Source organism: Parambassis ranga, chromosome 8 (assembly GCF_900634625.1).
Source record: "Parambassis ranga chromosome 8, fParRan2.1, whole genome shotgun sequence".
Taxonomy (NCBI): domain Eukaryota; kingdom Metazoa; phylum Chordata; class Actinopteri; family Ambassidae; genus Parambassis; species Parambassis ranga.
In genome coordinates, this window is record NC_041029.1 from 3,533,952 (window position 1) to 3,558,633 (window position 24,682).

The window sequence follows — 24,682 nt, forward strand, 5'->3', positions numbered from 1 at the left end:
GTAAGACTGACAGACTGTAACAAGTCAGACAATTATTTTTCTCATGTAAAGTTAAACAAGCATTTTCTGAAATGTAACACTCTTAGATGGGGTTCTGTCTCTTTTTACACACACAGACAACATGTCGTCTGCTGAGGATTGAAGACATACTGTAATGCGAGCAAGCACCGATGGCTGAGATTACGACTCCAGTGCTAGATCGTGTTTTGAAGAACTTTGGTTTGTGTTTGTCTTGCTGTGCATTATAGAACAACTGACTTGGAACAGAGCGCACCTCAGTGTGTGTTTGATTCACAGCCACAGATCAAATGCAGGAAAAAGTAGAGGCATGAAGACAACTGTGGATGAGATGATGCTGTTAGAACGTTCAATAGCAAAACTACATATGAACATTAATATTGCTGTGCTCTTAAGCACACCTTTTGGGCACGTCTTGTTTAGAATGATTTGAGTACAGAAACATCATGCCACCCAAAAAAGGTGACTCAAAATCAGCTGCCAAGAAAGGCAAGTCAGAGGAGCCAAAGAAAGGAGGAAAGGAGGACAAGAAGGGAGGAAAAGATGACAAGAAGGGAGGAAAGGATGACAAGAAAGGAGGAAAGAAGGTGGAGGAGCCCCCAGCTAAGGGGAAGGGGAAGGATGATGGAAAAAAGGGAAAGGCAAAGAAACCTGTCAGTGAGTCAGAGGAGGGGTCAGAGGAGGAAGAGGAGGAGATGAAGTCTGAGGAGGAAGACAGTGAGGAAGAAGTATCCAAGAAGCCAGCACCGCAAGGCAAAGGAAAAGCAGCCCTGAAAGGTGCATCCAAGGCTGTGGCTATGAAGGGGTTTAAGCCTCCTGCTAAAAAGTCAGCTCCATCTGATGATGATGATGATGACGAGGAGGAAGACAAACCACAGACAAAGAAAGGCATGGCTGCAGTAAACCTGAAGAAGATGAGTGATGTCCACATCAAAGGGGCCTCCAAGGCCATGATGGGCTTTGCTGCAGAGGGACAGAAGAAGAATGTGGGAGCAGCAAAAGCACCAAAGACAGTCGATGCAAGATCACAACTGAAAGGAGCCTCCAAAGCCCTGTCAGGCATCACAGGAAAGGCCTCTCCTTTCAGCATGCCCTCCAAACAACAACAGCCTCAGAAACCAAAACCTAAAAGAAATCTGAAGAGCACCTCCCGCCTCTTCCTACGACTCTCCAAGAAAAAGAAACCCCCTGCTGGCAGTAAACCTCTTCTAGGTGCCAGCAAGCTTTTCTCCGGTTTTGGCAGCAAATCACCTTCTGCTGACAAAAAGCCAGGTCTGTCCGGCTTCAGCTTGTTTAATAAAAAAGATGACACTCCAAAAGAAACCACAACACCTAAAAAGACAATCAATCTCTCCAGTTTAGGGGGCCAAGGGAAAATGGCAACAGAGGCAAAGGGGCTGGGAGGGAAATTCAAAGGCATGTTTGGGAAAAAGAAAACAGGTTCAGGGTTTAAGTCTAAAGCCTGGATGCTAGGAAGGATAGCTGCAGCCACCAATTGGTTGACAGGGAGGTTCCTAAATTCTAAGGGCCAAGGTAGACTCGGGGGACGGGCTGGAAGGCGGGGACAAAAACAGCTGTCATTTTCCAAAGGCACTGGAGGGAGACAGACACATTATTACAATGGGGCCTATGAGTACGATGATGAGGAGGGTGATGAATATGGATATGAGGATGATTATCACAACAGGTGGGGACCCCGAGGCTTCTCGAGACAACCCATGGGCTATGACCCATATGACCCCTATGGAGAGGAAATGGATTACTATGATGATGAAGAGTGGGAGGATGAGTATGGTTACTATGACGATGATGACAACTTTTATTATGATGATGAGTTTTATTATGATGATGATGATCATGATGATGATTTTTATGGTTACCCTTATGGCTACTATGAGGATGAGTATGAAGATTACTATGGTGATGAGGGGATGGAGTATTACTATGGAGAAGATGGATTGCTGTATGCAATGGAGCCACAGCCATACGGTTACTACGATGATGGCATGTACGATTTCTATGACCCATATGGCCCCGAGCTGTATGATGATTACTTTGACCACTCCATGGGACCTGCTTATGGAATGTCAGACCCTCATGGCAATGTGACTGGTGGTTATGCTGCTATTCCCGGCCTGTACAGTGACCCACTGATGGGTTACCCACAGCCTGCTCCTTATTATAGCCCCTATCAACAGCCTTTCTACACGGATGCTGGGCTGGATCCAGCTGTCACAGGGTCACAGCTGTATGGAGTGGATGAGTCTTATGCTCTAACCGAACCACTTTCAGCAGAGCAGTTCAGGTTCCCCAGGCCTCAGGTTAGGCTCTTTGGAAAAGACAGACTAGAGGTGGAAACCCTCCCACCACCCCCTTTTCATTCTTGTTCCACTTCCCCTATTTTTGCTCCTCCCTCCCCAGCTCTTGCTCTCAACAATCAGGAAATAATGCCAGACATGCAGTATGGGCAGACCTTCCCGCCACATTATCCTGCACAGCCCCATTACCCCACTGTCATGAACCAACAACAAACCACCATTAATGCTGGGCACGTCCCCTTGCCAACAGCTATGACCATTCAACCAGAGTATTTTCCTGTCAGTCAGCCAACTCACTCTGCCTTCCCCGTTTCTCATAAACATTTATCCCCACCTCAGTTCCCATTACAGGTGTACCAGACACCTTTCCCACAGGATCCACAGTTATTCCAGATGGGGCAAATGTCACCAATGGGTGCACCAACACAGCCAATGATACATTCACCTCTCCATTCACCCTCAGCCTCACCTAGGCCAGTGAGGCGAATGAGCCCCCTTCCATCCCCACAGCTATCTGCCAGGCCAGGATCAACACGGTCAATGGTGCCTCCATCCCACTTCTCACCACAACACATGGACTTCCAACCAAGCATACATTCTGAACCCCACATTTCCCCTCGTTTGCAGAGGCGGCGAGGTCTCACCAACAGGGCCTCAATGATAGGCCAGAGGCCAACTTCTCCACTTGGCAGGCAGAGACCACCCAGCCCACCTTCTTCTCCACCACAGTACAGGAGAGGGATGTCAATAAGACCTCAGGCATCCCCGACTAGAGGAAGGGGAGGAAATCGGTTGCGCAGAGCTCCGTCATCTGTCCGACCCCAGTCGCCATTTTCAAGCCCTCTATCTTCTCCCCGAGGATCAATTAGAAAGAGAGCGAGCCCACCACCTTCCCCAAAACTTTCTTTCAGACAGCAACCACCTCCAGACGCACTGCCTCTGACACCCACCAGACCACATTTATTCAAAGGAAGAAAACAAACCTCTAAGATGAGCCGCTCGCCCTCTCCTCCCCTACCATCACCACAAAGACAGAGCCCACCTGTGCGTGAAAGACCTCAGTCTCCCCCACAATCCTTCCGCCCCACCTCCCCCCGTCGTCCTCCCTCTCCTTCACCTTCACGTGTCACTGCTCGACCCCTTCCTACTCGCTCCTCTACTCGAAGAGTAAGAGGTGGTGCTGCAGGTCGAACTCATGTGCCCATGGGGGCTGTGAAACCCTCACCAGCTAACCCCTACTTACAGAGACGCAGTAGACATGGACCACCTGTCACCCAGCAAGTAGCTCCGTTCAGGTCTTCGATCCATAGCGGCTCTGTCCCTCCTTCAGGACAGATAGGGTCAGCAGCTGGAACTCCCATGTTAGCCAGGACAGGCTCCCGGCCTACAGGACTAAGGGAATCCAAACGAATTGGTACTCCACAAGAAGGCTTCCACAGACCAGTAGGACGGGGGCAGCCATTAGTCAGAATGCCCAGAAACCAGCCTTCTCTTCAGTCTAGGCAGTCATTCACTGCCCCTCCTCTAGTGCCTTTAGTCCATCCCCAGACAGCTTTACACCAGCGAGCGCCCCTTTCCCCCCAGCCATCAGTGCATAGGTTGCAAAGTAGACCTCAGTCTCCACTGCCGCTGCATCGTCCATCTGCCCTGCCCTCCCGTTCTGCCTCTCCTATGCTCCATCTGTCTCACCCTCCTTCTCCCTTGCCTCAAAGGCCTGTGAGTCCCCAAAGTTTCGAGCCAACATCGTTTCAGCCTCAAGGACCTCACCCCAGTCTTCCTTTTGGTACTCCAGCACAGAGTGTTACCCAATATGACCACACAATGATGGAGCCAGGCCCATCACCAATGCTTACAAATGCTTTACCAAGCTCTCAGATCATGGGTGCTCCCTTTACTTCCTCTCCTTTTTCTTCCTCCATCCCTTACACCACCAGTGGTCACACCGCTCCCTTACAAAGACCCACCTCCCCCCAACTACACAATGTGGCCTACCCCCAAAACCTGCCCCAGCTTGCTCCCTTGTCACCTAATCTTGGACGCACACTTCAGAACCCTTATCTCAATAATGTTGGCAGCACCACACCTTTGCAGAGAAGCCCATCACCCGTACCTGGGGGGCAGGAGGAGATAGTGAATATACAGGAGAACCAGGTGGCAAGCCCGTTTGGTAGTCTTAATCTTTCAGGTGCTTTAATGCAGAACTCTCGGCTACAAAGTGCATCCTACTCATCTCCTCTACAACGCAATGCTAATCTGTATACAACTGTCCTCTCACCACCTCAGGCAGAAACACCTGCTCCCTCCTCCATTTTCTCCTCATCACAGTTGTCCTCTGCTATGCGTAACTCTCAGCTACGTAGTGCCTCCTTTGCTTCACCTTTCCAGCGACACGTTACTCCCACAGCTTCTACCTTACCAGTGCCTCCTCCCCCTATACCCCAACAAGGGGGTATCAGAGGAACCTCCTCACTCTTCTCTGGTGGATTGCGGACCTCCCAAATCCAGGGATCCATGTTGAAGTTTCCAGGTGGCACTTTGGCAATGCCCCGGGGAGCTGTTGAAGCACCAGTTACCACTGATGGCATGGGTGGGAGGCTGTCTCCTTCTGTACTCTCTAATGCCCTGCAGAACCCAAGTCTACGTCAGGCCACATATAGACTGCCTGATGGATCTATGGTTACCAGGACTGAACCTGCAGAACCATCACCTGTGTCCTCTCCTATGCTATCCTCTGCCTTACTGAACCCCAGTTTGCGACAAGCCACATATCGACTGCCTGATGGAACTTTGGTTACCAGGACTGAACCTGCAGGACCATCACCCGTATCCTCCCCTATGCTGTCCTCTGCCTTACTGAACCCCAGTTTGCGACAGGCTACATATCGGCTGCCTGATGGCACGCTTGTAACCAGGACAGAGGCCACGCCTGCACCTTCTCCATCTATGCTCTCCTCTGCTCTTCTCAATCCTAATGTCCGTAATGCCTCTTATCTATTACCAGACAGTTCCATTCTAGGCCGTCCCAGAGAGGAAGAACAGAGTGCCAAGAGTGCCTTGTCATCACCAGGGTTATCAGGTGCCCTGATGAATGCTAACCTGCGTAAAGCAAAGTTACAGCTTCCAGGAGGATCGTCACTGTTTTCACGCAACCAACCGCCACCTTCCTCCAGTCCTCTCCTTTCAGGTGCCTTGCTGAACGCCAACATCCGAGGTGCCTCTTTCAGACTCTCAGACACATCTTTATTGAGGCAGCCTGGATCTGCTGATACACCTGAACATCGCAGTCTTGATCTTTCCAATGCTCTCCGCAACCAGAACATCCGGTCTGCCACCTACCGTTTACCAGATGGAACTCTAATGACCCACCCTCAGCCTGCTTCTTCATCCCGAACACTTGACCTGTCTAATGCTTTATCAAAGAACCCCAATCTCCGTGGGGCAAAGTACCGTCTCCCTGAGGGTAATATTATGACACGGTTAGGGGCCCCTAGCACACCAGAACCTCGCTCACTTAACCTTTCTGGTGCTTTGCAAAACCCTCACCTCCGTGGGGCCTCTTTTCGCCTGCCCTCGTATGCTGTGGTGTCACCCCAAGTGCAGGGTCCTGGCCCTGAACAGCACTGGGCACAGGGCACTACAGCCTTTGAAATGCAGGATGATATAGATGTTTGGGGGGCAGAGAGGGTCCTTCCTCATGGGACGGTGCAGAACCTCAACAAATGGTCTATGTATAGAGATGGAGAGCTGCTCGAACCACAGAGCCTGATGGGACTGGGACACTTAGGGAATGGACCTGGGGAGTGGAATCTCAGCAGAGATGGGGAGCCACAGGGGCACTGGTTTGACAAGGTAATGGTTGTTAAATTATATGACATCACACACACAAACACAATCCTGCAAATATCTTTCAGCCTCAATTGGGCTGTCAAAGCAACAAAGTGGCCCAGGTTGTCAGGGATGATGTTTTTTACAGGAAACATGAGGTAATCTGAGAATAATTCTGTTTACATTTTATTGTGAGTCTTTTGCTTGTCTTGTATGCATGCGTGAATCTATGAAATACACATCTTGTCATTATTTCTGAATGTATGTGTGTCTACACGTGTTAGATGTACTCCATCCGAAGTCTACCCACCATGTCCTACCGGGAGCAAAGAGAGGAAGATGGTGTGGAAGACATGACACAGTTAGAGTAAGTCCAGAAAAACACAGCGCAACTGAGTGTGAGACAAAAGGAAAGACTGATGAATAAAATGGAGACTGTTTTTGGTTGGTAACACCCTGATATATCTCTGTCCTGTTGCTTTTTTCCAGGGAGATGCATGAAGGGGCTGTTTTGATGAATCTAGGGAAACGGTTTGAGAGGCAGCTTATTTATGTGGGTATCTGAACACCAGTGTAACCCCAGTGTGCTGTTGATCTTGTGACCTCTTCATTGATTCTTCACCCACTGTTTTTGCAGACATACATTGGAAGTATTCTGGTGTCTGTTAACCCCTACAAGATGCACAACATCTACGGAACAGATTTAGTGCTGCTGTACAAGGGTCGAGCTCTGGGAGAGAACCCTCCGTAAGTCACATGTTCCCTCAGTAAAAGACATTTCTGATTCTGTACAGCAGTTGATTTTAATTGATTTGTTGATGGACAGAACTTGTTTCAATGACGGGCTCTCTTCCAGGCACCTGTTTGCTATAGCAAATGCTGCTCATTCCAAAATGATGGATGCCAAACACAACCAGGTCATAATAATCAGGTAAGATGCTGACTTTCAGCGACCACTTTATTTAGCAACTCTTTGTTTTTTTTAGTTAAGTTTAGTATTATTATTGTTTTTTTTACTTTAGTAACCTATCAGACTAATGGCTTACATTAGTCTATGGAACAGACTCTTGTTGAACAATCAGGTTTCCATCTGCAGTTGGATTAGTGTTTGTAAATTCATGAGTGTCTGTCTGTGGTTTGCTGGCAGCAAACTTAAGACTGAGCCATTCCTTACTTCTGTCACGCCCCGTCTATCACAGGCACCTCTAACTCTAACTCTAACCAAACTCTAACTGATCTGCTTACAACAGTAACCTGCTGAGGACACACTCGCCCAGGTGTGTGACGGATATGAAACAGTCATACAAATACACAGCCTCATGTGCACTTGCTCTAACACACCTGGAGCACTCTAGCCTCACTAGGAAGGAGACACCTGTAAGGAAAGCCCAGCCAGGTCTGGGCCAGGAGCAGATTGCATTTCAGAGATGTGTGTGTGTGTGTGTGCGTGCACATGTGGACCGCGTGTGCCAGTGAGTGCGTGTTAAGGGGTAACTGAGGTCTGGTGTACAGTGACCAGTAATGGCCCCGTTTTTAGCTAAGCAGCCTGTGAGCTGAAACCTTATGCTGGAATGTGGTAAAGGTGTCCCTAAACGCACACACACAAACACACTGCCTCCTTCGGCCACGCTTACATAATGGTGGTATTTAGTGCTAAGCTGTTGGCAGTCGGTGAGCGCTGGCTCAGTGTGTGTGTGTGTCAGTTGGCCCGTTTCAGGTGGTTTAACGTAAAAGTGGAATTGAGGCGCCGCCTATTGTAAGATTAGCCTGGTTTCACATCACTTAGTCAGACAAACACTCCACACACAGCCGATCAAATAATGGACACTCTAAGCGATTAATAAAGGCTTTCTGTTGTCGTGCTCAATGTCCAAATTAGACTCACACTGTAGTGAGATTCTAATGCCATCAAAATTTCTGCTAGTTTGGTATGGTTTAGTATGTTGCCTCTGTTCCAACTCTCATTTTGAGGTGTTGTACTAATTGTTTTGGAAATGTGGCAAAGCGGTCAGAATAGTTGTAATTCCCTTTTTGTACAGTAGGCAGCACTGTTATTAATTGAGGTGTTCATCTGTTGCCGGGTTCCTCGTGCAGCCATTTGAACACAGAAGCAAAGCTTGCTTTATAATGTGGTGTGTCTTGTTTGGACATGGGTGTGTGGACGTGGGGCTTTGCAGTTATACATACAGAAGAAACACTCACTGAAGAACTGTCTGCAGCCTCTTTGCTGAACACCACTGGTAGGCTGGACAGTGTAGTAGAGCATCTCAGTAGCTCCAGTCTAATGTTTACACAGTCTATCATTCTGTGATGCTTCTGTGGTGATGCCTGTTGCTGATGTATTGTACTAACTTTGTATTGTTGTATTTCAGTGGGGAAAGTGGGTCCGGAAAAACAGAGGCCACCAAACTAGTCCTTCGCTTCCTAGCAGCTCTTAATCACAGATGTAATCTTGCTCATCAGGTATGTACACACAAACACACACTGACACACACAAAGTATCATCTATCCATCTTTCTTTGAGGGATGAGTAATGCCTCTGTGCCTCTTCTCTTCTCTCTGATGGCTCTTCTCTGCAGATTGAGGTAGTGGGGCTTCCTGCATGTTTAGTGTTTTGACTGAAACAGAAGCAGGTTGCTGTGTTTTGTTGTGGTGTGTGAGATGTTGTGATTTTTTTTTAATTGTTACAAACTGTCTTTAAATTCTCGAATCCCAAGCAGTTGGTGTGCTTTTCTCCTCACTGCTCCTCCACACACACACACACACACACATCATCACACACACATGTCTGCAGTCAGAGAGCAGTCAGACGTGTGTGTGTGCAGAATAACTCAGTTGTTCAGACCGAAATCAGCTGCAGATCAGACAGATACTCTCTGAATGTTGGTCATGTGACTGCTGCTCACATGTGTCTATGGCTTCCTGCTTGTTGCTGAGGAGGACAGAACTTTTAGTTTTAACTGAATCTTGTTGGAGTGAACTCTTTATTTTATGAGGTAGAATGAATTAGTCTGCATGAAATATTTTGTCTGATATTTTTTTGGGGTTCAAAACTACTGCTGCAGTTGTTATTATTTAAAACATTGCTATAAACAGGCCTTCTTGGATGGGTTGTGGTGAAATAGCTGCTGTATATTTCCAGTGTGTTGGTCACCCACTGTGTGGTATGTTGATTTGTTTGTTGCCTGGCAGATCCTTGAGGCTGCTCCTCTGCTGGAATCTTTTGGAAATGCCAAAACTGTGAGGAATGATAATTCCAGTCGCTTTGGGAAGTACATAGAGGTGTTTTTGGAGGAGTGAGTATCAAACAAATACACACTCATCTCTCAGTTCACTCCATCTCCTCTTAAATCTCCTGCTGTTCTTGTTTGTTCAGTGGTGTGATCAGTGGTGCCATAACCTCTCAGTATCTGCTGGAAAAGTCCCGTATTGTCTTCCAGGTGAGACCCATCTTTACATCTCAGTATTCCCTCCTGTGTGTAGGAGTGCTGAGGTAAATGTCTGTTTCTGCTTCAGGCCAAAGATGAGAGGAACTATCACATATTTTACGAGATGCTGGCAGGCCTTTCCTCACAGCAGAAGCAGGCTTTCTATTTACAAGGGGCTGAAACCTACTATTACCTTAATCAGGTAGAGAAGAGCGAGCAGTTACAGCGTTTACCTGGAGTTACCAGCTCATCTCAGACTGCTCCTCTCTCCACACAGGGAGGAAACTGTTTTATTAGAGGGAAAAGCGATGCAGATGACTTCAGACGTCTGCTCTCTGCCATGGAAATCCTCCGCTTCACCCCAGACGACCAGTCGGCCATCTTTAGAGTCCTCTCCTCTATCCTGCATCTGGGCAATGTCTACTTTCAAGGACATGAGGTCATCTCATCATCAGTATTTGTTGTTGTTGTTGTTATTTATGTAACTTAATTTAAGAAATGATCAGTTACATACCATACGTACTTCAGATTGAATGTTTTTGTCTTCCTTGCTGCACTGCAGGCAGATGGCCAGGAGGTGGCGTCAGTGGTGAGTGCTCAGGAGATCCGAGTGGTGGCGGAGCTGCTGCAGATCTCTCCAGACGGACTGCAGAAAGCCATCACCTTCAAAGTCACAGTCAGTGTCAGACACATCGCTGGAGTGTCAGCACCTCACCACAGCCTCCCCTGACCCTTACACACACATGCGGTTAAATACAGGCATTGTACAGACGTCAGTGTCACTTACACAAGCACAAAGGAGACACAAGTGATGGCCCAGACTGCTGTCACTGAAGTACCTGTAGGATTGCTCGGTTTGTCTGACTTCCTGTGCTGGTTTTATGTATTTTATGTCCCAGCTGATCATTTTCAAACCCCACTGGTCTGTGTGAAGTCTTTAATGATCCTGTAGGATTTTAGAGAACTACATTAAACATCTGATTTTTTTTAAGAGGACATTTGTTATGATGAGTAAATTGTTAAAGAGCAAAAGAACTGAAGGTCAGATTGTCTCATACAGTCTCATGGCTGTGATCTATACAGGAGACAATGAGGGACAAGATCTACACCCCTCTGACAGTGGAGAGTGCTGTCGATGCCAGGTGAGAACACTGCGGACACAGATCTCATGTCTCCACGGTCATTACAAATTCTCCCTGCATGCCCTGACATGGCTCGATCTTCTTTGTCCAGAGATGCTGTTGCCAAGATCCTGTACTCGCTGCTCTTTCATTGGTTAACAGAAAGGATCAATGCTCAGGTGTACCCTCGTCAACACTCCCTCTCCATCTCCATCCTGGACATCTATGGATTCGAGGTGCTACATTTTACAATATCAATGTAAAAATTCAAGCCATCGATGTTTAGAACTTTCAGATGGTAAAGACACATGATTAATATGAGTATGATAAAAGTCTTTATTTTCCAAACACATCTCCAGTACACAACAGAGATAATGTCTTTTCAGATTCATATTAATGTGTGTGTGTGTGTGTGTTTGTTGGGGGCAACAGGATCTGGCTTTCAACAGCTTCGAGCAGCTTTGCATTAATTATGCAAATGAATACCTGCAATTCTTCTTCAACAGGATTGTATTCAGAGAAGAACAGGTAAGTACACACACACACACACACACACACACACACACACACACACACACACACTCACACACTCACACACTCACACACACTGCTAGCCAGGCCAGCCATCCTGATTCTTCCTCTATTTTGTGACCTCTTCATGTTTCTGTACAAATCTATCCCATACGTAGAATAAGTTTTGAGTTGGATGTCAGTTCCAACACAATAAACACCCTCGCCCTCCCACATCACACCTGCACACAAAATTCACATAAACAAATATATACATGTCACACACTGACAGCAAGACTGTACAACAACAGGCTCTGAATAACAACACATCAACTCTTTATTTAGACTGTGTGCTCTGTTTCACTGTAGGAGGAGTATAGCAGGGAACAGATCCCATGGCAGGACATCACGTTTAGCGACAACCAGCCCTGCATCGACCTCATCGCCGCCAAGCCTCATGGGATACTGAGGATTCTTGATGACCAGAGCTGCTTCCCTCAGGTAAGGCAGGACACAGGGAGCTCATGTGCCATTAAAATGTTCCGCATGCCACTTACAGTCAGCTTGTTTGTTGACAGGCAACCGACCACACTTTCCTCCAAAAGTGTCACTATCACCATGGCAACAACTCCCTGTATCAGAAGCCAAAGATGCCCCTCCCAGAGTTCACCATCAAGCACTTTGCCGGTCGGGTCACATACCAGGTACAAAGCCACTCAGCTGCAATCGTGAGCTCTGAAGGTGAACTTCATCCATGAACCTGTGATGTCACTGCTGCAGGTTTACAAGTTCCTCGACAAGAACTATGATCAGGTGCGACAGGATGTGCTGGACCTGTTCATTCAGAGCAAGAACAAGGTGAGAGGAGCCTGGTGACAGCATAAAAACTCATGTTTCATGTAAGTTCCAATTACATGTCTGTGTGTGTGTGTGTGTGTGCAGATGGTGTCAAAACTCTTCCACACTCACGCAGAGGTCATGGGTCAGCAGAGAGGCGGTCACATGAGGAAGAGCAGCACCGTCACCAGGAGGTATCAAGCTCCTACCGTCAGCAGCAAGTTCCAGCAGTCTCTGCTGGAACTGGTGGAGAAGATGGAGAGGTGGAGTAGATTCACTCTTACACACAGAACACAAATAAGCTCAGCTCCTCACTCACTCTGTTTTCTTTCTGTTCCAGCTGTAATCCTTTTTTTGTTCGCTGCATTAAGCCAAATAATATGAAGGTAGATCCTCGAACATTCTGCATTTGTTGTTGTTTACATCACAGTTAGTCAGTAATTTACCAGAGCATCCACGCACCTGTGCTTAGAAACCAGGTGTGTTTGAGGAGGAGCTGGTCAGCAGCCAGCTGAGACACTCTGGAGTCCTGGAGACCATCAGGATCCGGAGAGAGGGGTATCCAGTCAGAATGCCATTCTATGTCTTCCTGTTCAGGTAATACACACACACACACACATCACACACAGACAAAAAGAGAGAGAGCGAGAGAAGGCTACCTTCTACAGCAGGATTGATCTTCACACTGCATGCTTGTGGGTGTGTTTGTGTGTGTGTCGTCCTCAGGTATAAGTCTCTGGTGGGGTTACAAGAGCTTCCAGCTGCAAATGGAGAGAACTGTGTGATACTGCTCAGTAAACTGTGTCCGCTCCGACCAGGAAGCTTCCATGTTGGAGTCACAAAGGTGAGGGTGTTGGTGATGTCATGGTTATACTTTATCATGTGTATGTGATGTGTGTGTGTGTGTGTTTGTGTGCTGCAGTTGTTTCTGAAGGAGGACATCTACCAACTAATGGAGTGTAAGCGTGAGCGCTCCCGCCATCTTGCCGCTCTCACACTGCAGCGTTACACCCGCATGTTCTTCGTCAGGAAGCGCTACGTTGACTTCCGCAACAGAATCATCGGATTCCAGGCGCATTGCCGTGGCTTCATCGTCAGGTGGGCTGTCACACAGGCCTTAACATACAACATGATACTTAAATGCAGCCTTTTAAATGTAGCCTCCTCTCTCTTTGCTTTAAAGGAGGCAGTATGTGAAAATGAGGGAGAGTCTGGTTCGGTTCCGCTCTCTCATCCATGTGTACGTCAACCGCAAGCGATACATTAAGGTACACGTGCTGTTCCTGCTGTGTTACACCATCAATTAATCTTAGAGAAGACAGTTATTACTGATACTTAGAAGATGTGGTCATTGTGAGTGTGACTGTTTTCAGATGAAGTTTGCAGCCCAGAGGAAAGCTGAAGAGGAGAGGAGGAGGAGAGAGGAGGTAAACACACTGGAATAACAACCACTCCTGTCCCTTTGTGCAGGAAAATCTTTGTTAACACTACCTGTTTCAGGAGCTGACCAGGAGGGAGGTGGTTAACGTCACTCACCTGGTGATTCCTGCAGAACTCGGGGCTTTACTGCAGACTGCAGGAGGTGTGTGTACATGTGTCTCAGACTCTAACAGCACGACTGATGTGAGATACTTTGAAGGAATCATGTGTCCTGACTTCTTCTCCTCTTCAGTCAGGAGGGAGCTTCACTCTGACTGCCTGGCTCTGCTTCAGGCTCCTCACATACAGGAGGAGGCTCAGCTCACTCTGCCTCTAGACATCAACAACTACCCTTTTTACCGCTATGTGCAGATCTACTTCAGGGTGAGACGTGCACCAGCACACCCACAAAGTGCCGCTTCAGACATGCTGCATAACATCTGTTTGGAAAGGTTTTGTTGTGTATTGTGAGTTCAGTGTGTTCTGTTGCTGTAGGAGCCAAAGTTTGGGATGTTGATGGCCCCTCTGCAGTCGTCTCTGACACGCGTGGAGGACGACCTGAAAGCGGAGGCTCTGGTGCTATTCATCATGGTACCTCCACTTCACCAAACTCTCAGAGCAATTGAATATTAATAAACATATATTTATTACATTTTTACCGTTTTCCTTTTATTTTTAAAGCCTTTTATTGTGTTCTCTTCAGGTGTTGCGGTTTATGGGCGACCCCCACCTGAACGGGGCGCAAGAAAACATGTTTGGGAATTACATCATCCAGAGGGGCCTGTCGTCTCCGGGGTTACGGGATGAAATCCTGGCTCAGGTTGTCAATCAGCTGTGGAGGAATGTAAACCCAGCCAATGCAGAGCGAGGATGGCTGCTGCTGCTGGCATGCGTCTGCTGCTTCACCCCGTCAGCCAAGATGGACAAATACCTGCTGAAGTGAGAGAGCATTTTACACACGTCAGCTTCTGACCTGAGCAAACCCTCTTACCTTTGCAAAAATGGCTGCCTAGGTTTGTGTCGGACCACGCCCCTGCTGGCTGTCAGGTGTTGCTGCAGCACAGACTCATCCAAGCCAATCAGAAAGTGCAGCTGGGCTCAGGCTCCGAGCCCGACACTGCTCGGACCTATCCACTGTCACTGCTGGAGTGGACAGCCAATAGGAAGAAGGCTAACATGGTCCTGCATGTGCACTGTTTCGATGGTGAGAGTCCCTGGTATTATCTCATTGTTTGGTTTAATTACAGCAGATCATTGATTATTCATTGTCAGTCAGAAGTGGGTGGTGGGACACACACTTCCAAAAGATGAAAATAATGTTTGTTGAGTCTTTGATGTCTCTGTGTAGGTGGGTCCTTTCTGTGTCCCATCCACTCCTGGACCAGTGGAGAGGATTTAGCCGGAGATATCCTGCGACACAGGTGAGGAGCTTCTGCACTCAGCAGGTGTCTTCAGATTCAAATGAATGTCTTTGCTAATTTGTAATTGTGTGGCATTGCAGGGGTGTGTCAGAGTGGTGGAGGGGAAGTTCGGTTCTGATGAAGGAGCATGGTCAGTGGGTGGAGTTAGCGGGTCATGACTATGTGATGGACCTGATTGCAGACCTGGAGCTTCCTCCAGACTTCCCAAAGCAAAAGAGCCACTTCATCATAAGCACTGATGACCCAGCTAAAGTCCGGGCTAATGCCAGCATGTTAGTATGCAACACACACATAACACACACCGCAAAACCTCATTCACACTGAAGACTCCTTCTCCTCCCTTCTCCTCCTCTTCCTCCTCCTGCTCTCAGGACGTTGTTTGGTGGTGGTTTCGACTCAGATGAGGAGCTTCCCTCCTCCTTTCCTCTCAGTGGCCGACCAGCGTACAGTCTGCCTGACTCTGACGGTTACTTTAGCCACGGTATGCACACACACACACACGCATGTTGTTTAAAAGCATTTAGGACTTCCAGGCCTCTTTGCAGGAGACACAAGGTGGATACATGGAAGTTTGTTCCAGTGTGTGTCCTAATGTGTAAAACAGTGTAAAGTGTGTCTAAAGCCTCTCTGCTGTGTGTGTGTGTGTGTTCAGTAGAGTCAGACGCTTTCAGTGATGGTCAGACTCAGAGAGGAATGGACCGCTACCTGGACAGCCTGTTCGACCCGGTGCTTTCAGACAGCAGCATAGTGAGTACCGACCTCTGCATGTGCTTTGTGGTTTTGTATACACTTGGATGTTGTGTATTGATACAGAGCAACCTGTAGGGGCATTTCAGGAACTCTGCATTTGATTATCTTTAAAGGTAATGTATGAATGTGCCCAGTGTGAATGGAGGAGTGGTGATGGATGGATTTAACATGTGATCCGCTGCCTCTGTTTGGGTATGAATGGAGCAGTCAGGAGGGCTGATCAGATTTCTTCACAGGTACCGTATATGACTGTAACAGCAGGCATCAATCCAACAGGAAACAAAGCCTCTGTGTGTGTGTGCATGTGTGTAGGAGCATCTCCTCCAGTGTGTACGGTACTTCCTGGGGAGTATTTGGTTCTGAATCAACCAACATACACGCCCCCTCTCTCTGTTTCTTAGTCGCTCGCTCTCTTTCTAGCACACGTACATTCACTCAGTTTTCATCCCTTGCTTCATGTCCCTTCAACTGACAGTTTCCTCCGTCTGCACCCCTTCCTTCTGCTTTCACTGCTCACCAGGACATGGAGAAGCCTGGAAGTCTGTCAGCCAGGATGAAGGGAGGAGGAGGAATAGGCATCACAGGAGGAGAAAGAGGAGAGGGGGAGAGTCACGCTGCTCCCAGCCGGCCTTATCCACCAGGAATACATCCTGGAGGTAAACTACTCAGACTGTATGTGTTTGACTTTATTCTGCTGCTGTTCTTTAACTAATGACATGAGTAATAGAGGTAGTTCTAAGTGGGTCTAAATCTGCACCATCCATCTCAGTTTGATCAATAATTTGACCTCTTCCTCATTTTAGAGTGTGTGCACAATCCTTTATCCGAAACACTCATCTTAACAACATGCTCCTCTCAGTGTTTGTGTGGTTATTCAGTTAGACTGAAGACTAAACTAAATGTTAGACTAAATGTTCAGCTCACAGCTTTACTCTGTCATTTACAGGCCATAATGAGCAGTCAGACCTCTTTAATAATTTACAGACCGCCATTCACTGTAACCACAGGTGACTCCTGGACCCGCTGTGAGCTTTAGAACAAGAGACTAGGGTGGATTTCCACTCCTGTTCCACTCCTACAGACCTCCTGAAAACATTGTTTTCACACACAAACATGTGGTCACTCTGTTTATTCTGTGCCCACCTGTACTTGGTGAAGCTCCTTTTTCTTCTGGATTCATGTTTGTGTTATTCTGCTCACAGACACGTCTGAGTTCTCTCTGCTTGTAGCCATGATGGTGCTGTTTGTACAGAGGAGCAGAGACAAATGAAACAGCAGCCTCCTGTCAGTGCTCCTGACTAACTGTCACCTGTTCCCCTCCTGCTGCTATTCAAGCTGTTCCGGTGCTCCCAGTAGCAGGAGGAATGATGCCACCCATCCCTGCCATGCCGATCCACTCCCACCACCATCACCACGAACAGCACCAGCAACAACAACCCCAGTATCACCAATACAACCGGCCCCAGCAGACCTCCTCTGTATCTCCTCCTTCCACTCGTGTAGCTCCCACACCATCACCCATTCGCACCCCCGCTGCTGCTCCCCTACCCACTGCTGATAGTGAAATAGCTTCCCATGTCACTGCGGTCCCCGGCCTGTCGGGGGCACCCTCGCTGCTGGCCACACCTGTGGTTCCAGGCTTACCTGTGATGACAGGTGTGCATCAGTGTGCATTAGGTTCTCCAGCATGTGTGGCCTGTAGTGAGGGCGTGATGCAGTGACTTCTATGTTTGAGATGAAAGCCATACGCTCCCTGTGTGCTGTGTCTTTTCAGACGACTTTCCTGTTTTATTGCAGTAACCCTAACCTCCTCTTGCTGTTTAACTCCTCCAGGAGCAGAGCACACAGTTTTGACCCAACAGCAGCAGGCCATAATCAACCAGCAGGCCATCATTCTGGTCAGTCGCTCATCTTTTCTCTGAACTATATGTAACATCAAAACAGTACAATAATGTTATTACAGTTTCCCACTGGAACACTGTGACATCTGACACTTCTGTGTGTGTGTGTGTGTGTTTGTGTGTGTGTGTGTGTGTGTGCGCACACGTTGCAGGCCCAGCAGATGACCATGCAGGCCATTGCCATCCAGCAGCAGATGTTGTCCTCCTTCCCCCCTGTAGCTCCAGCCCCACAGTCGCCACCATCACATACTCGCACAGAGCTGCCACAACGCTCACACACACCAAGTCCTGTGAGTAAACACACACATACACACACACAGCAGTGTGCATATTTACAATCAGCTGCATCTATTGTTGTTTTTCTGCAGACCAAAGAGAGCGAGGAGTCGCCATATAAGCCTAGCCCTCCTGCTGTCCAGAGGAAGACAAGTATGTGTAAAACACGTGTGTGTGTCTGGGTGTGTCCTTACAGTGAAGGTCCAGGAAAAATCTATTGATCCATTGCAGCATAGTGATTTGAGGTTAAAAACCCCTCTGCAGCTGACGTAGCAGTGCCACAGGCTAAGTTTATACTAATTCCAGGTCCAACACGTGGCCCCCCTCCTGAGGATGTGGTTCGATCCACGGCGAGTAACACTGAGCGTATGGATCCTAGCCATGACATCAAGGACATCATCAAGCAGCACCAGCCTGCAGGCCCGTCGTCCTCCGCTGGATCTCCAACGCAAAGGTAACACACTCAGAAGACTCACACCTGAGTCATGACAGGTGTTTTCTGTTCTAAACTGGTGTATGTCTGTGTCTGTGTCTGTGTGTGTAGGAGAAGTGATGGAAAAATGTTTGGAAAGAAACCAGACCCTCATGATGAAGCCATGGAGATCCTTAAAGATCAGATGGCAAACCCACCACAACCGGTACACACACACACGCATGCACGCACGCACGCATGCACACACACACACACACACACCTGACCTGATCTTGTGTCTCAGACTCAGAGGAAGCCTCAGACCTCACAGCCTAAAGAAGACGGAGGACTTAAAGCCTCTAAGACAACAAAAGCTCGACCCTCAGGCCCAAGCAGCTCCAGCATAAGCCCCGCCCCTCCTCCAGGTGAACTTCTGCATAAATACTAATCAATAGGCTCTACTGCTCGTAGAACACACTCCTGAGAACAAAGGTGTGTGTTTGTAGTGTGTAGAGATTTGCCTGTTGAAGAGGAGACCATTCAGACTCAGCTGTACAGCAGAACCAGTGAGGAGTATTACACGTACTCCAACGTCCCCTGGAAGATCTACATGAGGAAGGAGGTGAGGTTAAGACACCCTTAAATGTTAAAACGTCATCATCTTTGGTATTTAGTCACTGTTATTTATCTCTATCCGCAGGTTTTCTACCCTAAAGACACCTTCAACAATCCATTGATGCTGGACCTGATCTTTAAACAGGTTACGACTTTTATGTACATTTTATATCTAAAAGATTGATATTTACACACTTTGTCCAGCAGTTGTGGAACAAGTCATCTTGGCTTACATTATTATTCTTGTTGCAATAGCGGCCCCTAAGGTGTCAGTGTGAGGGTGTAGATCAGGTGAACAGGTGTTGGATGATGGTGGACTTCTGGTCTGAATCTTGTTGGTTTCCTCCTGTAGCTGGCTCAGAGATCAGTGTAGTCGGCCCCTGTAACAGTGTGACCCCTTTCCAGGTGGTCCAGCAGCAGAAAACAGAGACCATCACCTTGATGCAGACCTCACTGGTTTGGTGTCTGTTTCCACTGTTTGGATTGGGTGTTTGTGTGTTGCAGGTTGTGCATGACACCTTCTCTGAGGCCTGTGTGCGCATCACCCAGGAGGAGAGACAGAGGATGAAGGCTCTGTTTGGTATGGCTCTGCCTCACACACACACATTTAAAGAACTCTGTGTTCCAAGCAGCTCACACTGTGATTCTCCACAGCTGAAAACAAGGTGGACCATGTTTCAGTCACACATGATGAAAACGTGAAGAAGAAAGTTGTCACTTTGGCCAGAGACTCGTGGGAGATTTACTTTTCCCGCCTCTTCCCGGCCTCTGTGAGTGTTCGTGTTCTTTACTGTCTGGATTTTCAGCAGGGTCTTACGTGTGTGTGCGTGTGTGTGTTTTCCAGGGCAGTGTGGGAACAGGAGTGCAGGTGTTGTCTGTGTCTCATAAAGGCATCAAGCTGCTGAAGATGGTGAAGAGCAGCTCAACAGCCTCAGACTACTTCAGAGTGCTCAGACCGTACAGGTGAGCCCTTAAAAACATGGATTATTATAGAATTCACATTAAACGGGTCTGTCTTGACATTTTTAACCCTCACTGTGTGCTGTGTGAAAAGGTTTGAACTCTGACTTAACATTGACTTCCTGGTTTGGGATATGACTTCCTGTGCAGCTACTCGGACATCCTGTTTGTGTCTATTCCATCCAAGAACATGCTAGAGTTCAACCTGACCAATGAGAAGCTGATCCTGTTCTCTGCCAAGGCCCCGCAGGTCAAACACATGATCGACTACTTCCTGACGGAGCTCAAGAAGGTCAGTGTGTGTGTATGTAAGAGTGTCACGTGACCACACAGCCCACAGATAAGTGAGGTTTTTGGACGTGAGCGTTTCTGTGTACGCGTTGTGTCCTCGTCAGGACTCTGAGTACATGGTAGCTGTGAGGAATTACATCACTGAGGACAGAACTCTCCTCAGCTTCCACAAAGGTGACATCATCAGACTGCAGCACATGGATGGGGTGGAGGCTGGTGAGACACACACACACACACACACACACATAGTGTATCCTGCAGTCTTTAGGTGTCAGTATGTGTCTACATGTCTGTGTGTGTGTTCAGGCAAACGTTACGGCTGCATTGTGAGGAAGAAAGTGGTGCTGCTGGAGGAGCTGAAGAGAGACACTTCTGAGTTTGGTGGGTGTTCCTCTTCATCATATTGTGCTCTGTGTTTTGCATGTGACACACAGGTGACACGCGTGTGTGTGTGTGTGTGTGTGTGTGTACAGGCTGGAGGTTCGGGGCTGTGCATGGAAAGTCAGGCGTGTTTCCCAGTGAGTACGTCCGTCCTGTTGCTGCTCCGGACTTCCTGGTTCTGCCCGCTGAACGCGTGGAGCCTCGGGACAGGCAGGGACGTGTGGCTGCCTCGGCTGCTGTTGCCGTGGCGATGGGCTCAGCTGTAGCTGCTCATGAATTGGACCTCTCCACTGAGGTGGACTCTGGTGTCTGATTGTTTACTAAACTGCTGTAGATTGTGTGTGTGTGTGTGTGTTACAGGCTTAGGGTGAGAATAACACCGAGTGTGAGTAGAACCCTGACATTATGGTTGTTTACACAGTATATGTTGGAATGTCTTGGTTTGCTGAAATGGAAATATTTTCTAGATAATTACAGTGTTGGTCTTTATGCTGTGTGTGATCAGGTAGTAAATGAGATGTATGGGGACGGCCTGAGTGGCGAACTGGATGATCTGCCACTGCACAGCGGCCAATACCACATGGCTGAGTTTGCCAAGAAATACTTCAGAGAGGCTCAGAGGAACAGAAGGTTAGACACACACACACACACACACACACGGTCAAAATGATGTCCTCGGAATTGTTCTTGTTCACTGCCTGCATTTCCTCATAGTGACCAGAAGGCCAAAAAGGGGAAGGAGTGCAGGGAGCCTGTTGACATGGTGAAATTCTCCAAAGTGAGTTCACCTCTGTGCCTTTATGTCCCATGACTCATCCCTGCTTTTGTGACGGAGCTCTAGATGAAACCTTTCTTCTTCTTGTCTCTTCAGTCTCCAATCCAGGAGTCTCTGATCGACTTCTCAGACAGCGGGATGAACAGGGTGGCTACTGACATCTTTATAGGTGAGGGTGGAGGACAGACAGGAGGAGGACGTCTCATATGTGTGATCAGACCACGCCTACAGTTTACTGTGTTTTTCCAGCTATAATGAAATTCATGGGAGACTTCCCGCTGAAGGGCCAGACTGAGCAGGACCTGGTCACCGCCATACTGAAGGTACACGTGGGTCTGCTGTGATCCTGACAGTAATTGTGGTAAATATTCATGTTCCTTCATATTTGTGCTCATTGTGTAGCTAAGTGGTGACCACGGCCTGATGAAGGATGAAGCCTACTGCCAAGTGATGAAGCAAGTCACTGCCAACACCAGCTCCAAACCGTAAGACCTCCTCTTCCTCCTGCTGTTTACCCAGCTGTGCTGTCAGAGTGTCTGTACACCCTGTGTGTGTGTTTCAGGGACAGCTGTCAGAGAGGATGGAGGCTGATGTACGTCCTCACAGCCTTCCATCGCTGCTCTGACGTCATGAAGTCGTTTCTGATGAAGTTCCTGCAGGACGCGTCCTCTGGACCTGGGCAGCAGTACCAAGGTGAACCAACATCTCAGCCTGTAACTGACCGTACCATCCGTCATCTGACTGCCTCCTCACTTACAGGCATTGCCAAAGCCTGTGAGCAGAATCTGAGGAGGACATTCCAATATGGCGGACGTGTGCAGTACCCCAACAGCATGGAGCTTAAAGCGATGCTGGTTAGTTTCCGATTGAAACACGTTTAAAGCAAACAACACAGGTTACTGTAGAAGACAATGACGACGCTTGTCTTCCTGTGGATCACATGGAACCTTATTTCAACAGTATTTCAGGAGACAAATTATCTATTGATCCTTGGGTTGGACTGATACCTACCTTTAAATTCATTGGTGTGATTGGTTGTTCAGGCTGGGCGGAGCTCCAAGAGGCAGCTCTTCCTGTTGCCAGGCGGGATCGAAAGACACCTGAAGATAAAGACGTGTTCAGTAAGTGCTGCGGTGTTGGTGAGGGTCAGGGTCAGGGTGGTTGTCGTGTCTGCAGCCTGAGTCTGTACAATCTGTTCTTAAAGGAATATAAAGAGCTGACAGTGGTTGTCTTTCTTCAGGTTGCTCTTGATGTGATCGAGGAGCTTTGCTATGAGATGGGGCTGCAGAGGCTGGAGGCTTTGGAGGAATACGCCATCTTCTTGGTCACACACAGAGGTAACTGTGGACAGGTAAAGTCTCTTCGGCTCACTGAGAGCAGTGCAGTAACTGCAGTGTGTTTCTATTCCGAAGGTCAGAATGTGCGTCCTTTGAACAAGCGTGAGTACATCCTGGACATCGCTACGGAGGCGGAGCCGGTGGATGCCAACTACAGCCTGTGGTTCAGGAGAGTCATCTGGAGTCTGGCTCTGAAACTGGACAACGAGCTGTACGTCACCATGCACTACAACCAGGTACACAGAGTCCAAAACTCCCATCGGACTCCCCACACACAGGTTCGATTCCACCTCTCAGTTAACTCTATGACTTCCAGGTGTTGCCTGACTACCTGAAGGCCTTGCTGAGTGTGGTTCCTCAGGGTAAAGCCAGCGACCAGCACCTGCAGCAGATTGCCCGGCTGGCTGCCCTGCAGCACCGTGCCAAGGACGCCATCTACCTGCCCACCCTGTAAATACACTCTGCACACACACACACACACACCTACAGGAAAGCAGCAGACACATTCGATGAGCATGGTGTGGTCTGTGTGTGTGTTTGTTTTAGCCGTGAGGTGCAAGAGTGCGTCCCCCCACAGTTCTACAGCAAACAGGGTTCACAGCATTGGCTGGACATGACGATGCAGCACATGCAGCAGGTGCAGCCTCTGAGCCCACACCAGGCCCGCGCACAGTTTCTCGGTAACACAGCTCAGCCGACACTTGATGCTCAGTGTGAGGGTGTCTGCATATCAACAGTGTGTGTGTGTGTGTTCAGGTCTGGTCAGTGCCTTCCCCATGTTTGGCTCCTCCTTCTTCTACATCCAGAGCTCCAGCTCTGCCTCTATCCACGCCCCCTGCATCCTTGCTGTTAACCTAAACGGACTGCACTTTCTCAACAAGGACACTCATGTAAATCTGTTCTACACACACACTTTGTGATGGTGTTTGATGATGATGATGATGATGATGATGTGTTGTGTTGTGTGTGAGCAGGAGACCATGGCGCGTTTTCCTCTGAAGGAGGTCCAGTCTACTCGCACTCAGAGACCAACATCCGGCTCTAGTTACCCGTATGTTGAGATGATGATTGGAGACCTGCTGACCCAGCGCATCACACAGCTGCAGCTGGAGCAGGTGTGTGTGTGTGTGTGTAGGTGTGTAGAGTTGGTAAGTCAGATGCAGTTACAGATAATTATACGTTTGTGTTTTCAGGGTCTGGAGTTGTGCAGAGTCGTTGCTATGCACATGGAGAACATGTTGTCAGTCAGAGAGAAGAGGCTTACACTGCCACCGAGCGAAATCACTCTGCTCTGACACACACACACACACATACTGTAATCTACCTCTGCTTTCAGAATATGTTGTATGGATAGACAATATTTATGTGAACTGCTTAAATGCTGGAGTGTTTTTAACCTTAAAGTTTGAACTGTTTGTCCAGAGCTGCTTAAAGGAGCCGTGTGTGGGACTGTAGTGCCATCTAGTGGTGAGGTCGCTCCTTTCAATTCTCCTTTTCACATAAGCACAGTGGATTGTCCCACAGAATGGATGGAGGTCATCCTGTGGGGGCAGCTGATTGGCTGATCTGTCATCATCGCTAACTTCAGCCAATCAGATCCCTTTATATGAAACAGTCATACATGCTGCTGTGATGTGATGAGAAAGAGGGTCAAAGCCTTCACATAATATGGTTTCATTAACTCCCAATTAAAATAGCTGTGGTCTGAACGAGGCGGCTCTGTGAGGGTTAACATGAGGGGCCGGTTCATCAGACTGAGGACGGTCTCCACACATGACAGGCGTCCATGTTGTTGTCTTTTTGTTTGTAAGGCTGTTTTTCTGCTCCTGTTTGCCATGAACGTGACGACAGAGGAGCTGCAGGAGACAAAAAAAGTTTTCAGCCACCTAAGTTTGCACTAAATGATTTATTGATACATGAATGTTTATTTTTGTAACCATGTGTGAGAATAAAGTTTGTAGAACATAAAGATGCCCCGAGTATTTAAATAAAAACCACAAAGGGTTAAATATTCACTCTAAAGGAATGCACAACTTTAAACACAAACATATTGATCATTTATCTGAGGACATCCAGGATTCTGACAC

The 24,682-nt window shown here is 48.0% G+C and overlaps 1 protein-coding gene across 1 annotated transcript; it reads left to right on the forward strand.

Annotated features, from left to right (window-relative positions):
* Positions 1 to 397: 397 nt before the first annotated feature.
* myo15aa (myosin XVAa) lies at positions 398 to 24,392 on the forward strand. The gene is made up of 68 exons (XM_028411189.1): positions 398 to 4,214; positions 4,338 to 5,047; positions 5,135 to 6,185; positions 6,446 to 6,528; positions 6,651 to 6,714; positions 6,799 to 6,908; positions 7,018 to 7,092; positions 8,534 to 8,624; positions 8,741 to 8,746; positions 9,354 to 9,457; positions 9,538 to 9,601; positions 9,678 to 9,791; positions 9,867 to 10,028; positions 10,152 to 10,265; positions 10,673 to 10,731; positions 10,823 to 10,946; positions 11,143 to 11,238; positions 11,590 to 11,721; positions 11,799 to 11,924; positions 12,001 to 12,078; positions 12,163 to 12,320; positions 12,398 to 12,443; positions 12,530 to 12,654; positions 12,784 to 12,901; positions 12,980 to 13,155; positions 13,241 to 13,325; positions 13,431 to 13,484; positions 13,558 to 13,639; positions 13,730 to 13,860; positions 13,972 to 14,067; positions 14,180 to 14,415; positions 14,490 to 14,680; positions 14,825 to 14,897; positions 14,978 to 15,169; positions 15,269 to 15,378; positions 15,550 to 15,644; positions 16,168 to 16,303; positions 16,983 to 17,315; positions 17,484 to 17,545; positions 17,701 to 17,838; positions 17,917 to 17,977; positions 18,131 to 18,278; positions 18,369 to 18,462; positions 18,541 to 18,661; positions 18,743 to 18,858; positions 18,937 to 18,996; positions 19,356 to 19,431; positions 19,506 to 19,621; positions 19,696 to 19,814; positions 19,962 to 20,103; positions 20,207 to 20,318; positions 20,409 to 20,483; positions 20,576 to 20,778; positions 20,989 to 21,113; positions 21,198 to 21,261; positions 21,355 to 21,427; positions 21,508 to 21,581; positions 21,661 to 21,743; positions 21,821 to 21,951; positions 22,018 to 22,112; positions 22,302 to 22,379; positions 22,499 to 22,595; positions 22,671 to 22,831; positions 22,912 to 23,045; positions 23,142 to 23,275; positions 23,352 to 23,485; positions 23,570 to 23,710; positions 23,789 to 24,392. Exons 1-68 carry the CDS (start codon positions 465 to 467, stop codon positions 23,888 to 23,890), a joined length of 12,819 nt encoding a protein of 4,272 aa, XP_028266990.1. The 5' UTR covers positions 398 to 464; the 3' UTR covers positions 23,891 to 24,392.
* The last annotated feature ends 290 nt before the right edge of the window (positions 24,393 to 24,682 follow it).